General features: G+C 48.3%; 1 protein-coding gene across 2 annotated transcripts in view; it reads right to left on the bottom strand.

The window, feature by feature from the left end:
- SDHA (succinate dehydrogenase complex flavoprotein subunit A) overlaps positions 1 to 15,999 on the bottom strand; it is a 615,692-nt gene that overhangs the window by 565,599 nt on the left and 34,094 nt on the right. For both annotated transcript variants that reach the window (XM_040431943.1, XM_040431944.1), the window contains exon 3: positions 5,549 to 5,710. In XM_040431943.1, coding sequence (XP_040287877.1) covers positions 5,549 to 5,710 — 162 coding nt within the window. The remainder of the gene's footprint in view (positions 1 to 5,548; positions 5,711 to 15,999) is intronic.

The following is a 15,999-nucleotide window of genomic DNA, read 5'->3' as shown; positions in this document are numbered from 1 at the left end:
TGTTTTGCGGATCCGATCCATGTATCAGTGGATCCGTAAAAATCATACGGACGTCTGAATGGAGCCTTACAGGGGGGTGATCAATGACAGGGGGGTGATCAGGGAGTCTATATGGGGTGATCAGGGGTTAATAAGTGACGGGGGGGTGTAGTGTAGTGTAGTGGTGCTTGGTGCTACTTATTACTGAGCTGCCTGTGTCCTCTGGTGGTTGATCCAAGCAAAAGGGACCACCAGAGGACCAGGTAGCAGGTATATTAGACGCTGTTATCAAAACAGCGTCTAATATACCTATTAGGGGTTAAAAAAAATGGCATCTCTAGCCTGCCAGCGAACGATCGCCGCTGGCAAGCTGGAGTTCCACTCGCTTAGCTTCCGATCCTGTGAACGCGCGCGCCTGTGTGCGCGCGTTCACAGGAAATCTCAGCTCACGCGAGATGACGCCAATCGGCGTTAGTGTGACCTGGGAGCGCCGCAGGGATGACTCCTTTCGGCGTTAGGTGTGCGGCAAGAGGTTAAAAGAGCTCAGCGGTGAACTAGCAAAACCATTAACAGATTTATTTAACCAATCACTGGCAACAGGAGTCGTCCCAGAAAATTGGAAATTAGCAAATGTTGTGCCCATTCACAAGAAAGGTAGTAGGGAGGAATCGGGCAACTATAGGCCAGTAAGCCTAACATCAATAGTGGGGAAATTAATGGAAACCATACTTAAGGAGAGGATTGTGGAACATCTAAAATCCCACGGATTGAAAGATGAAAAACAGCATGGGTTTACTTCAGGGAGATCATGTCAAACTAATCTTCTTGATTTGGTGACTAAAATAATAGATGGAGGAGGTGCAGTAGACATCGCTTATCTAGACTTCAGTAAGGCTTTTGATACTGTCCCACACAGAAGGCTTATCAATAAATTACAGTCTTTGGGATTGGACTCCCATATTGTTGAATGGATTAGGCAGTGGCTGAGGAACAGGCAACAGAGTGTTGTAGTCAATGGAGTATATTCAGACCAAGGTCTTGTTACCAGTGGGGTACCTCAGGGATTTGTTCTGGGACCCATATTGTTTAATATCTTTATCAGCGAAATTGCAGAAGGCCTCGATGGTAAGGTGTGTCTTTTTGCTGATGACACAAAGATTTGTAACAGGGTTGATGTTCCTGGAGGGATACACCAAATGGAAAAGGATTTAGGAAAACTAGAATCTGGCAACTAAAATTTAATGTTGATAAGTGCAAGATAATGCACCTGGGGCGTAAAAACCCAAGAGCAGAATATAAAATCAGTGATACAGTCCTAACCTCAGTATCTGAGGAAAGGGATTTAGGGGTCATTATTTCAGAAGACTTAAAAGGTAGGCAGACAATGTCAGAGCAGCAGGAAATGCTAGCAGAATGCTTGGGTGTATAGGGAGAGGAAAAACCAGTAGAAAGAGGGAGGTGCTCATGCTGCTCTACAGAGCACTAGTGAGACCTCATTTGGAGTATTGTGCTCAGTACTGGAGACCATATCTCCAGAAGGATATTGATACTTTGGAGAGAAGAGCTACTAAACTGGTACATGGATTGCAGGATAAAACTTACCAGGAAAGATTAAAAAGGACCTTAACATGTATAGCTTGGAAGAAAGACGAGACAGAGGGGATATGATAGAAACTTTTAAATACATAAAGGGAATCAACAAGGTAAAAGAGGAGAGAATATTTAAAAGAAGAAAAACTGCTACAAGAGGACATAGTTTTAAATTAGAGGGGCAAAGGTTTAAAAGTAATATCAGGAAGTATTACTTTACTGAGAGATTAGTGGATGCATGGAATAGCCTACCTGTAGAAGTGGTAGCTGCAAATACAGTGAAGGAGTTTAAGCATGCATGGGATAGACATAAGGCAATCCTTCATATATGATAGGGCCAGGGGCTATCCATAGTACTCAGTATATCGGGCAGACTAGATGGGCCAAATGGTTCTTATCTGCCGACACATTCTATGTTTCTATGTAAGAGTCAGTATTTTATGCGTCAGCAGCTATTGCTAATTGACACCTTGAGATTTAGCATAGCTGTTTCGGGACAGCTCTTTCTGGGAGTAGTCAAAGTGCTGGGTGGGTGACTACTCCCCATGTTCCAGACCAGGTTTTGCCAGGCAAAAAAAAACAGCCAACACTGCCAGGTGTAGTGGATTTACCTCCCTCTGACAGTGGAGCTTAGGAGTCTGTGTACTGTGAACTGAGGGCTGTGCTGTGATTTGAGGTTTGAGCCGGGATGGAGGACTCAGGACTCTCTAAAGGCGAACAAGCCGCCTATGGACTTGATGAGGCTGAACTGCTAACAGGGTGTGAAATAACACCCAGGAGAAAAGGTGACTTATTGTTTATGGACTTTCCTTATGTGTGTTGAACAAACACCAAGCCACCTGCATTTTGTGATACACCTTATCTGCATTTTGTTATACACCAATGTGTGAATAAACACCGCTGTTTGATTCAAGAACTGTATACTTTGCCTCTATACTGCATCCGCTAGTGCCAACTACCAGAGCAAATCTCACAGTTACCTTTTCCTGATATACAGCCACATGTTTTTTTAAATATTCTCAGCGACAAAGCTGTGAGAGGGCTTTTAGATCTGTAGTTATCATTGGTACCATTTTTGGGCACACAGTTTTATTCCATTTAACCGCTTCCCGACCGCCTAACGCAGGATTGCGTTCTGAAGGCGGCTGGGTTATTCCTCCTTGTCGCGTCATCTCGCAAGAGGCTCGATTTCCTGTGAACGCGTGCACACATGAGCGTGCATTCACAGGATTAAAAGGTAAACCAGTGGATCTACAGCCTGCCAGCGGCGACCATTTGCTGGCAGGCTGTAGATGTGATTTTTTTTTAACCCTTGAAAGGTATATCAAACGCTGTTTTGTTAACAGCGTCTGATATACCTGCTACCTGGTCCTCTGGTGGTCCCTTTTGCTTGGTTCGACCACCAGAGGACACAAGCAGCTCTGTAAGTAGCACCAAACACCACTACACTACACCCCCCTCTGTCACTTATTAACCCCTTATTAACCCCTGATCACCCGATAGACTCCCTGATCACCCCCCTGTAAGGCTCCATTCAGACGTCCGTATGCGTTTTGCGGATCCACAAAACACGGACACCGGCAATGTGCTTTCCGCATTTTGCGAATCCGCACATTGCCAGAACTAAAACGCAGTGTTCGCCCGATCAGGCCTGATCTTGTGCGCAGAATTTTTTTTTTTCTGACCACTGCAAAAACACAGTAAAATCGCTGCGGCGCTATAAAAAGATCACTTTTGAGGGGCATGGCGAGTTCATAGAAGATTTTTTTTTTTTGTGGCACAAGTATATTCCAGACTTCTCACGCTTTAGGGCCCCTAAAATGCCAGGGCAGTATAAATACCCCACATGTGACCCCATTTTGGAAAGTAGACAACCCAAGGTATTCGCTGAGGGGAATAGTGAGTCCGTGGGAGATTTTATTTTTTGTCACAAGTTAGCGGAAAGGGAGACTTTGAGAAAAAAACAAACAAAAAAAAAAAATAATCATTTTCCGCTAACTTGTGCTAAATCTATGAACTCGCCATGCCCCTCACGGAATACCTTGGGGTGTCTTCTTTCCAAAATGGGGTCACATGTGGGGTATTTATACTGCCCTGGCATTTTAGGGGCCCTAAAGCCTGAGAAGAAGTCTGGAATCCAAATGTCCTCCTAAAAGGAATTTGGGCCCCTTTGCGCACCTGGGCTGCAAAAAAGTGTCACACATGTGGTATCGCCAATACTCAGGAGAAGTAGGGCAATGTGCTTTGGGGTGTCTTTTTACATATACCCATGCTGGGTGAGATAAATATCTCTCTCAAATGACAACTTTGTATAAAAAAAAATGGGAAAACTTTTACAGAGATATTTCTCTCACCCAGCATGAGTATATGTAAAAATACATTGCCCTACTTCTCCTGAGTACGGCGATACCACGTGTGACACTTTTTTGCAGCCTAGGTGCGCAAAGGGGCCCAAATTCTAAAGAGCACCTTTAGGATTTCACAGGGCATTTTTTACGCATTTGGATTCCAAACTACTTCTCACGCTTTAGGTCCCCTAAAATGCCAGGGCAGTATAAATACCCCACAAGTGACCCCATTTTGGAAAGAATACACCTCAAGGTATTTCGTGATGGGCATAGTGAGTTCATGGAAGTTTTTATTTTTTGTCACAAGTTAGTGGAATATGAGACTTTGTAAGGAAAATAAATAAAATCATTTTCAGCTAACTTGTGACAAAAAATAAAAAGTTCCATGAACTCACTATGCCCATCAGTGAATACCTTAGGGTGTCTACTTTCCAAAATGGGGTCATTTGTGGGGTGTTTCTACTGTCTGGGCATTGTAGAACCTCAGGAAACATGACAAGTGCTCAGAAAGTCAGAGCTGCTTCAAAATGTGGAAATTCAGATTTTTGTACCATAGTTTGTAAACGCTATAACTTTTACCCAAACCAATAAATATACACTTATTGCATTTTTTTTCTTATCCAAGACATGTAGAACAATAAATTTAGAGTAAAATTTATATAGAAATGTAGTTTTAGTTGAAAATTTTTACAACCGAAAGTGAAAAATGTCATTTTTTTTGCAAAAATTTCGGTCAATTTCGATTAATATCAACAAAATAAAAAATGTCAGCAGCAATGAAATACCACCAAATGAAAGCTCTATTAGTGAGAAGAAAAGGAGGTAAAATTCATTTGGGTGTTAAGTTGTATGACCGAGAAATAAACCGTGAAAGTAGTGTAGTGCAGAATTGTAAAAAGTGGTCTGGTCATTAAGGGGGTTTAAGCTAGGGGGGATGAAGTGGTTAAAGGGGCTGTCCGAGTTCAGAGCTTCTTCCCCCACTCAGCCCCTCTGACATGAGCATCGGAGCATTTCATGCGTTGACGCTCTCACATGCCCTGCGCTGTATTGCACAGGGCAAGGGCTTTTTTGTTTAAATTTTTACAGTTACGTGGAGGCTTCTGCCTAGCAGTGTTCCCAGTGACTACACTGCCAGTGATGGGAGTGCTTTAGCGGGATCCTAACCATTTTACAGGCTAGCGCAGCACTAAAACCCACCTATTAGTGCTGGTAACATCACCGGGCTCACTGCTAGGTGGAAGCCTCTGCCTAGCATGCCCATGGAGAGCCTGGTACGTCACCAGATCTTCAGAAAAAGCCCTTGCCATGCGAGATTCAGCACGGGGCAAGGAATAGCATTGGAGCATGAAATGGTCCGATGCTAATGTCAGATGGGCTGATTGGGGGAAGAATGGCATGTATCTGGGTTCAGCTCTGAACCTGGACAACCCCTCTAAGGGTATACGTACATACACTTTTGGTTAGTCATTCTTATTATTAATTATAATGATTCATCTTATAGTATGGGTCATTAGGGTTGACAGCAATACCAATGTGTGCTTTTTAATTTTTGGGTTATCGCTTTTGTTTAAACTTAAAATCTTTTCTAGTCCCTGTACACATTGCACTAGTAACCATCTTAAAGCACTTACCTGTGCGGCTACTGTATGAGATCTTGTAGGAAATAACTTTGTGATACATGCTGTACTAAAGCCTGCTTCAGATAAGCCAAATGCTGCTCTCAATCCTGCACCACCAGCACCCACCACGACTGCATCAAACTCATGGTCCACAACAGGATATTGTGTTGAAATCTGGAAAATGTGCACAATACATTAGTGCTTTCAAAACCTGAGTAAATTATACAAATTTGGGTAAAAGTGTTTTTTATTCTTTGAGTAAAAACACATCAACCCATTAGTACCCAGTGACAACATGATCATTTAATTTGACTTGGAGATTTTCCCATCCCAACATCTATGGCACATTGCTAGGATATACCATAAACACTTCTGGTACCAGCACCCATCTCCAAAACTGAGCCCTCGAATGAAGGAAAGAACATGCATACTTGGTATCCTTTTCATTCACTGCTATGGGGCTACCACCTGGCTTGGCTATTTTTAGAACTCCCATAGCAGTGAATGGAGAGGATACCACATATATTTTAGGAACTCGCATAGCAATGAATGGAAAGGACACTGAACATGTGCAGTATGCTTTCCTTCACTTCAAGGGACCCTTCTGCACAGAGGTCGCTCTACATTTTTGGCAGAAGAGCAAAAATACTCCTCTTAATTTTGAGGAGTATTTTTAGCCGAGGAGGAGTACATATTTTGGGGTAATTCACATATAGAATGCATGGGCCAACTTAACGTTATGAGGCTGCTATTTCTGCAGGGAAACCATTGCTAGTCTCCCATGCAGAAATAAATGTAGACAATTTTACATTTATCCAACATTATACACTAAACATAAAACCACCGCTGCCATACGCAGGACCCACCTGGTGCTGCCATACGCAGGGCCCACCTGATGCTGATGGCACAGGGTAGAGCTGTGTATGTAATATGTGTATGGGGGCCCACCAGACGCTGCCATACACGGGGCCCACCAGACGCTGCCATACACGGGGCCCACCAGACGCTGCCATACACGGGGCCCACCAGACGCTGCCATACACATTTTACACACACAGCTCTACCACGTGCCCATTACACAGATAGTTTACTATATACACATTGCACACACAGCTTTGCTACATGTCCATTACACAGATAGAACTACCGTGTGCTCACTACACACAGAAAACTGTACAACAGACTGGTTACACTGACATAGATATGCTTTATACACACCTTCCATACATAAAGTACCTCTGCATCTTCCACCAGCACAGTCCTACATAGAGCCTGTGTTCCCCTAACTCCTCCCACACACATGGCTGATCACATGACTGACATTACTACAGGTCCTGTAACCACAATGTAGTGTTTAGTCCAGACCCTGGAGCTGCTCCTAGTGAGAAAGATGTCCGTGAGGGGTGGGGCTTCTCGTGAAAGGGGTGGGGCGTACGAGACCTGGCAGCTTCTGATACAGTGCACTTAAGAAAAAGACCATGCGTAAAAACATGCACAAGTCTTTTTCCAGGGAGTAAAATGGCCTGAACAAGAGTCTATGACGCTTGTACAGGAGTTATTGATACCTCTGCTTCTGGAGATACCTGACATTTATGACATATTCTAGAGATGTGTGTACTAAATTATTAAGAAATATCCCAAAGTATTCCTATAACAGGGGTTATGTCATGATTGATGAAAATTTTAAAATCACTCACAATATAGTATATAACAATCTCATTCTAACAAATAGAGAACCAGACCCATATCATACATGGTCCCAGAGATCTTCCTATTCACTGCTCCAGTTACTCTGCTCATTTACCTTCAGGTTTGTTGCTCAGGGTTTGTCCTTTCTGGTAGAGCTCTCTCCCTGTTAGGGCTCTTTCACACGAGCGGATCCCGTGCAGGTAATCCCCTGCGTGAAAGAGAGCCAAGCCCCGCTCCGGACAGCAGAGACACAGAGCATTAACATGATTCATAATGCTATGTGCCTCTCTGTGATCTTTTTACTACAAAATCACGGTGACAACTTTAGCTTACTGTGATTTGGAGTAAAAAGGTCACAAAGAGGCACAGAGCATTATGAATCATGTTAATGCTCAGTGTCTCTGCTGTCCGGAGCGTGGCTTGGCACTCTATCATGCAGCGGATTACCCGCACGGTATCCACTCATGTCAAAGAGCCCTTAGGGTGCCTTCACACAAGGCAGATTTTGTGGCAGAAAATTCCAAGACTTAAAATCTGTTCCATTCACCTTAAAGGGGCTTGCAGAAATCCAGGTGCTTGCTGCCCATTTAAATGAATGTATCAGATTTTCAGTCGGTTCACATCTGCCGTGGAGGTTCCAGCAGAATGCACTCCGGAAACCCAGAAGACTTTTATTTTACTGAGTGAATGGGATCCGTAAGGTGCCAGCAGTGACCAGCATATGCCGATTAAGGCAATTTCGGTATTCTGTCTCTATACTGAAACAGAAAAATCAGCTGATGACGGGAATCTCTCTCAACCCAATGATTCCAATAGCAGATATGGCTTAAATGGACAGGCACATTGCTATATAGATGAAGATTTCAATTACTTACCGGTAATTGGTTTTTCCTCTAGCCCCCACAGCGGCACGACAGGAGGATACCACGCCTCCCCAGGGACAGGAAACAACGTGGAGATCTTTAAATACTCCCCTCCCCTTACCTGCTCCAGTAAATAACCGAGAAACTCTGGAATGGATGCAACAAAATTAATCTTAATGTGTTATTGAGAATTAGACAAGGATACTCTCCAAGAAAGAAAACAACTTTTTCCTTCTTTCATCCTTTTCTTTTTTTTTTTTTTTTTATAAAAGTTTGAATAATCATTGGGAGGGAAATTCCCCGTGCCGCTGTGGGGGCTAGAGGAAAAACCAATTACCGGTAAGTAATTGAAATCTTTCCAAAACGCCCCCACAGCGGCACGACAGGAGGAATAATATAGGAATCCCATATCAGGGGGGGACAACAGCAGATAACACTCTGCGAGCAAATGATAACTCCCTGTTCTTCAACACATCTAACTGATAATGTCTAAAGAAAGTAAAAGGTGACGACCAGGTGGCTGCCTGGCAAATTTGTTCTAACGGAACCTCCGCTGATTCAGCCCAAGAGGCTGCTACAGATCGAGTTGAATGGGCTTTTAGGCCTGCCGGGGGAGGAACCTCCCTTAAGTCATAACAAGTCAAGATTGTCGATCTAATCCATCGACTAACGGATGCTTTGCTTGCAGAATTTCCCTTATTTGGGCCTGCAAACTGAATAAATAGTCTGTCCGTCTTCCTGAGATCTTCTGTAGCCTTTAGGTAGGTAAGAACGGCTCTTCTTACATCCAGGTTATGGAAGCGTCTTTGCTCCTGACTGCCTGATGGGGATCCAAAAGAAGGGAGGGACACTTCCTGAAGACAGTGGAACTTAGAGACCACCTTGGGTAAAAAAGAGGGAGAATGTCTCAGTACTATCCTATCATCCTTGATGGACAGGTACGGGGGCCTGCACGAGAAAGCCTGTATCTCCCCCACCCTCCTAGCCGAGGTGATGGCTATTAAGAAAACTGTTTTAAAGGTAAGCATTTTTAGAGATATTTCAGATAAGGGTTCAAAAGGGCTGTCTGATAAGGCTGCTAAGACTAGATTTAACTCCCAAGGGGGGACAGTGGACCTCACTATTGGCTGTTTTCTCCGTGCTCCTTTCACAAATCTCTTAACAAGGTCTATGTCTGCTAATTTTATATCAAGTAAGGCACTCAAGGCTGATATATGGACTTTTATAGTGCTTACTCTTAGCCCCTTCTGAAGACCTGACTGGAGGAACTCCAGGACCTTAGTGATAAGGGGACCTCTGGTATCCCCCCCTGTAAATCTTCTGAAAGACTGCCAGATCCTGTCATAGATCTTAGAAGTCACCTTCTTGTGACTGGAAAGAATTGTGGAAATTAACGCGTCCGAGAGGCCCTTTCCTTTTAATATTTCCCGCTCAGTCTCCATGCTGTCAACTGAAGTTGTGTTGTCTTGGGATGCCATACTGGGCCCTGGTGAAGGAGATCCGGGATGTTTGGTAGATGCCACATGTCTCCTGCTGACATCCTCACTAGGAGAGGGAACCATGACCTCTTGGGCCAGTAAGGAACAATCAGGATCAGCTTGTGGTTCTCCTGTAGTACCTTACACAGCACCTTGGGGATTAGCGCAAAGGGAGGGAAGGCATACAAGTTTACTCTTGGCCATGGGTGGGAGAGAGAGTCCACTATAAGAGGGTTATCTGAATAAGCCAGAGAGCCGAACTTCTCTACTTGTCTGTTTTGACGCGTGGCAAACAGATCTATTTCTGGAAGGAACCATGTTTGTGCTATCTGATGGAATATCCTTGGGTTTAAGGACCATTCCCATTCTTTCAAGACATCTCTGCTGAGAAAATCTGCAACTGTATTGTCTTCTCCCCTTATGTGAACTGCCGATATTGATAGTATGTTCCTTTCTGCCCACTGGAAAATCTCTTTTGAGACCCTCGCCACGGATGGGCTTCTTGTGCCCCCCTGCCTGTTCAGATAGGCCACCGCTGTGGTGTTGTCTGAGAGTATTCTCACTTCTTTCCCGCGGACTTCTGAGTGAAGGGCCTTCAAGGCCTCCCATACTGCCCTTAACTCCTTCAGGTTGGAAGAGGCTAGGATTTGAATTTCTTGCCAGCCCCCTTGTATTACGGACCTGTCTGAAAAGGCCCCCCCAACCGTTCTTGCTGGTGTCTGTAGCGATAGTGACTACATCTGTTTGTTGCCACGGGACGCCTGTGTTTAGGTTTTGGTTGATCAACCACCAATTTACGGAGTCTCTTACATATTGAGGGACTCTTACCCTCCGTTCTAGTGAAGCTATGCTCTTGTCCCATTCTCTGAGCATGAAAGCCTGGAGGGTTCTTGAGTGAGCCTGAGCCCACTTTACTGCTGGGATAGCTGAGGACATTAGACCCAAGATCTTCATTATTGACCCGATTGTCACTCTTGATTTGCTGCATAACAGCGTAAATTCCTGCTTGATAGTCTGGACTTTTTCCTGTGGGAGGAAGGTCCTCATGAGACCTGAATCCAGCAGCATTCCTAAAAAGATCTTCCTTCTTTCGGGCTGGAGGTCTGACTTTTCTATATTTATTAGCCACCCCAGGTCTGTTAGGCTCTGCTTCACTAATTCTATCTGTTCTAATAGGAGACTCTCTGATGCAGCCGCTATAAGGAAGTCGTCTAAGTACGGCACAACTAATATGCCTTTTAGATGAAGATCTGCTATCACCTCTGCCATCACTTTGGAGAAGACTCTTGGTGCTGACGTAATGCCGAAAGGAAGGACCTGGAATTGATCATGGAGTACCACCGAACCTTGTTGTACTGAAAATCTTAGGAATTTCTGATGCTCTCTGCAGATTGGAATGTGGTAGTACGCGTCGGTAAGGTCTAGGGTTACCATAAAGGTGTTTCTCTGTAACAGACTTATAGTGGATTTTATGCTCTCCATCTTGAACCGTTTGTAGAGTAGATGTTGGTTCAGTCCCTTTAAGTTTATAATGGCTCTGTATGAGCCGTTTGTTTTTTTGACTAGAAATAAGGGGGAATAAAAACCTGTTCCCTGTTCTGCTAGGGGAACTGACGCTATAGCTTCTTTTTGTAAAAGGATTTTTACCTGATCTAGTATTAAAGCTTGGACTGGACCGGCTTTTTTGGTGATGTGGAACACCTCCTGGGGAAGAGTGGAAAACTCCAACTTTAGGCCTGATGAGATTACGTCCAAAACCCATGGGGAATTGGAGATATTCTCCCAGGCTGGAAAGAAGTACTTAAGCCTTCCTCCTACCCTGCATCTGGCGTCATTGCTTTGATGACCTTTGGGAGGAGTCAGAGGGGTTGAATAAAAACCCTCAACCTCTTCCTGAACGCCACCGGGGGGAAAAATCCTTTCTTTTTTGGTCTGGTCTGCCCCTAGATGTGGGAAAAAACAGTCTGACGAAAATTCTTTTGTTCCGAGGGAAACCCCTTCTTTCTGTCTGTGGCTTTTTCAAGGATGTCGTCCAGGACTGACCCGAACACCCTATCACCTTCGCAGGGGATGCCGCATCACCTGACCAGGACCTAAGCCACACCGCCCTTCTGGTAGAGTTTGAGAGGGCCGCAGACCTGGCTGCTAACTTAATAGAGTCGACCGAAGCATCGGCCAAAAATGTTGCGGCCTGTTTAAGAACTGGTAGAGAAGCTAAAATATCCTCTCTAGGGGTTCCTGATACTAGGTGCTCCTCCAGCTGGTTTAACCAGATAGACATGGACCTGGCTGTATACGTTGAGGCTACGCTAGGTCTAAGGATGGACATGGAAGCCTCCCAAGATTTTTTTTTAGTAGGGCCTCGCTTCTCTTATCCATTGGGTCTTTTAAGAGACCTAAATCCTCAAAGGGTAAGGCTGAATTCTTCGTAATTTTTGCTACGGGGGCATCCACCTTAGGACATTTGTCCCAAGAGGACGTATCTTCCTCAGCAAAGGGATATTTTCTTTTTAGGACACTAGATACGCTTGGTCTCTTTTCCACATCGGTCCACTCCTTATTAATTAATTTTATAATATTAGAGTGGAGGGGGAACACCCTCTTCCTTTTTTCTCCTAAGCCCTTAAACATTAAATCCTGTATAGTTTTGGACTGTTTAGACTCCTCTAGGTTTAGAGTTGCCCTAATGGTCTTTAATAATACTTGGGTCTCCTCAATGGAACAAAGAGGCTTCCCGGACTCATCTTCAGAGGAAAGAGGTTCAGACTCTGAGAGCTCCCCTTCATCAAAATCCTCTTCCTGATATTCCGACTCTAAAGTCGCGGGCATCTCCGTCATAGAAGTAGAAGGCTTCTGGGACGTAGCAGCTAGTCTTTGATCCACAGCGCTGCTTACTTCATCCTTAATAATATTTCTAATATTGTCCAATAAGGAAGGGGACTCTTCTGCCACAATTTTTTCCAAACACTTTGCACAAAGGGCTTTCTTATACCCTGACGGTAGGGCCTTTTTACAAATGGAACACTTTTTGACTCGCTGGGACTCTGACTTCTGAACTTCCCTGACCTATAGATAAGTCAGAAAATTTGTTTAAATAAAAAAAGGGGGCTGCCTAGTCTGTAAAGAAAGGGAGAGGTACAGTCCCTTATCCAGTGTAACAGAAGGCCAGAAACTTAAACCCCTCAGTGAACACAGGCAACATAGGCATTCATCATTTCCCTCCAGAGGAGGGTAGCTTACCGGGCTGCCGGTCTTGGAAGGATCCGAGGGTCTGCGCATTGCGTCCTCTCCTGATGCCGACATGCTGCAGGCTGTTCTCAGGACGCCGCCGATTCCCGCCGCTTTTTTTAATTCTGTGATGGGAAGTGACGTCCAACTCTGGCGCCTGTGAGCTTGCGCTCACGTGACCCGCGATCCTGTGGCTTCCTTCTCGCGATACCAGCGATGAAGCGCTGCCCGGGGCTGCCTCCACCAGAGGACTTGTGCCTGGGAGACAGGGAGAACAGCACCGCAGTCCCGCGATCCTAATCCCCTATCGACCTGCCAGCGATCCTTCTGATGGGAAACCGAATGAAATCCCACCAGCGAAAAACTCCACGTTTTGCTCCCAGAGGGACAGGAAACAACTGGAGCAGGTAAGGGGAGGGGAGTATTGAAAGATCTCCACGTTGTTTCCTGTCCCTGGGGAGGCGGGGTATCCTCCTGTCGTGCCCCTGGGGGGGCGTTTGGAAAACACATCATTATCATAACATTAAAAATATTGGCGCATTTTTGTACCAAAGAAACTACAAAAGTAACTAGTTTCTTGTAAGGCTACTTTCACACTTGCGTTCAGAGCGGATCAGTCTGGTGTCTGCACAGGCGGATCCGCTCCTATAATGCAAACGTTGGGATCCATTCAGAACGGATCAGTCTGCATTATAGTTCATAAAAAATTCTAAGTGTGGCGCACTTATGGGGGGGGGGGGATCTGCGGGCGACACTCATGGGGGGATCTGCGGGCGACACTCATGGGGGGATCTGCGGGCGACACTCATGGGGGGATCTGCGGGCGACACTCATGGGGGGATCTGCGGGCGACACTCATGGGGGGATCTGCGGGCGACACTCATGGGGGGATCTGCGGGCGACACTCATGGGGGGATCTGCGGGCGACACTCATGGGGGGATCTGCGGGCGACACTCATGGGGGGATCTGCGGGCGACACTCATGGGGGGATCTGCGGGCGACACTCATGGGGGGATCTGCGGGCGACACTCATGGGGGGATCTGCGGGCGACACTCATGGGGGGATCTGCGGGCGACACTCATGGGGGGATCTGCGGGCGACACTCATGGGGGGATCTGCGGGCGACACTCATGGGGGGATCTGCGGGCGACACTCATGGGGGGATCTGCGGGCGACACTCATGGGGGGATCTGCGGGCGACACTCATGGGGGGATCTGCGGGCGACACTCATGGGGGGATCTGCGGGCGACACTCATGGGGGGATCTGCGGGCGACACTCATGGGGGGATCTGCGGGCGACACTCATGGGGGGATCTGCGGGCGACACTCATGGGGGGATCTGCGGGCGACACTCATGGGGGGATCTGCGGGCGACACTCATGGGGGGATCTGCGGGCGACACTCATGGGGGGATCTGCGGGCGACACTCATGGGGGGATCTGCGGGCGACACTCATGGGGGGATCTGCGGGCGACACTCATGGGGGGATCTGCGGGCGACACTCATGGGGGGATCTGCGGGCGACACTCATGGGGGGATCTGCGGGCGACACTCATGGGGGGATCTGCGGGCGACACTCATGGGGGGATCTGCGGGCGACACTCATGGGGGGGATCTGCGGGCGACACTCATGGGGGGGATCTGCGGGCGACACTCATGGGGGGGATCTGCGGGCGACACTCATGGGGGGGATCTGCGGGCGACACTCATGGGGGGATCTGCGGGCGACACTCATGGGGGGATCTGCGGGCGACACTCATGGGGGGATCTGCGGGCGACACTCATGGGGGGATCTGCGGGCGACACTCATGGGGGGATCTGCGGGCGACACTCATGGGGGGATCTGCGGGCGACACTCATGGGGGGATCTGCGGGCGACACTCATGGGGGGATCTGCGGGCGACACTCATGGGGGGATCTGCGGGCGACACTCATGGGGGGATCTGCGGGCGACACTCATGGGGGGATCTGCGGGCGACACTCATGGGGGGATCTGCGGGCGACACTCATGGGGGGATCTGCGGGCGACACTCATGGGGGGATCTGCGGGCGACACTCATGGGGGGATCTGCGGGCGACACTCATGGGGGGATCTGCGGGCGACACTCATGGGGGGATCTGCGGGCGACACTCATGGGGGATCTGCGGGCGACACTCATGGGGGATCTGCGGGCGACACTCATGGGGGATCTGCGGGCGACACTCATGGGGGATCTGCGGGCGACACTCATGGGGGATCTGCGGGCGACACTCATGGGGGATCTGCGGGCGACACTCATGGGGGATCTGCGGGCGACACTCATGGGGGATCTGCGGGCGACACTCATGGGGGATCTGCGGGCGACACTCATGGGGGATCTGCGGGCGACACTCATGGGGATCTGCGGGCGACACTCATGGGGGATCTGCGGGCGACACTCATGGGGGATCTGCGGGCGACACTCATGGGGGATCTGCGGGCGACACTCATGGGGGATCTGCGGGCGACACTCATGGGGGATCTGCGGGCGACACTCATGGGGGATCTGCGGGCGACACTCATGGGGGATCTGCGGGCGACACTCATGGGGGATCTGCGGGCGACACTCATGGGGGATCTGCGGGCGACACTCATGGGGGATCTGCGGGCGACACTCATGGGGGATCTGCGGGCGACACTCATGGGGGATCTGCGGGCGACACTCATGGGGGATCTGCGGGCGACACTCATGGGGGATCTGCGGGCGACACTCATGGGGGATCTGCGGGCGACACTCATGGGGGATCTGCGGGCGACACTCATGGGGGATCTGCGGGCGACACTCATGGGGGATCTGCGGGCGACACTCATGGGGGATCTGCGGGCGACACTCATGGGGGATCTGCGGGCGACACTCATGGGGGATCTGCGGGCGACACTCATGGGGGATCTGCGGGCGACACTCATGGGGGATCTGCGGGCGACACTCATGGGGGATCTGCGGGCGACACTCATGGGGGATCTGCGGGCGACACTCATGGGGGATCTGCGGGCGACACTCATGGGGGATCTGCGGGCGACACTCATGGGGGATCTGCGGGCGACACTCATGGGGGATCTGCGGGCGACACTCATGGGGGATCTGCGGGCGACACTCATGGGGGATCTGCGGGCGACACTCATGGGGGATCTGCGGGCGACACTCATGGGGGATCTGCGGGCGACACTCATGGGGGATCTGCG

Source organism: Bufo bufo, chromosome 5 (genome assembly GCF_905171765.1).
Source record: "Bufo bufo chromosome 5, aBufBuf1.1, whole genome shotgun sequence".
Taxonomy (NCBI): domain Eukaryota; kingdom Metazoa; phylum Chordata; class Amphibia; order Anura; family Bufonidae; genus Bufo; species Bufo bufo.
Note: the sequence above shows the minus strand (reverse complement) of the source record. Positions and strands in the feature narration are given on the sequence as shown.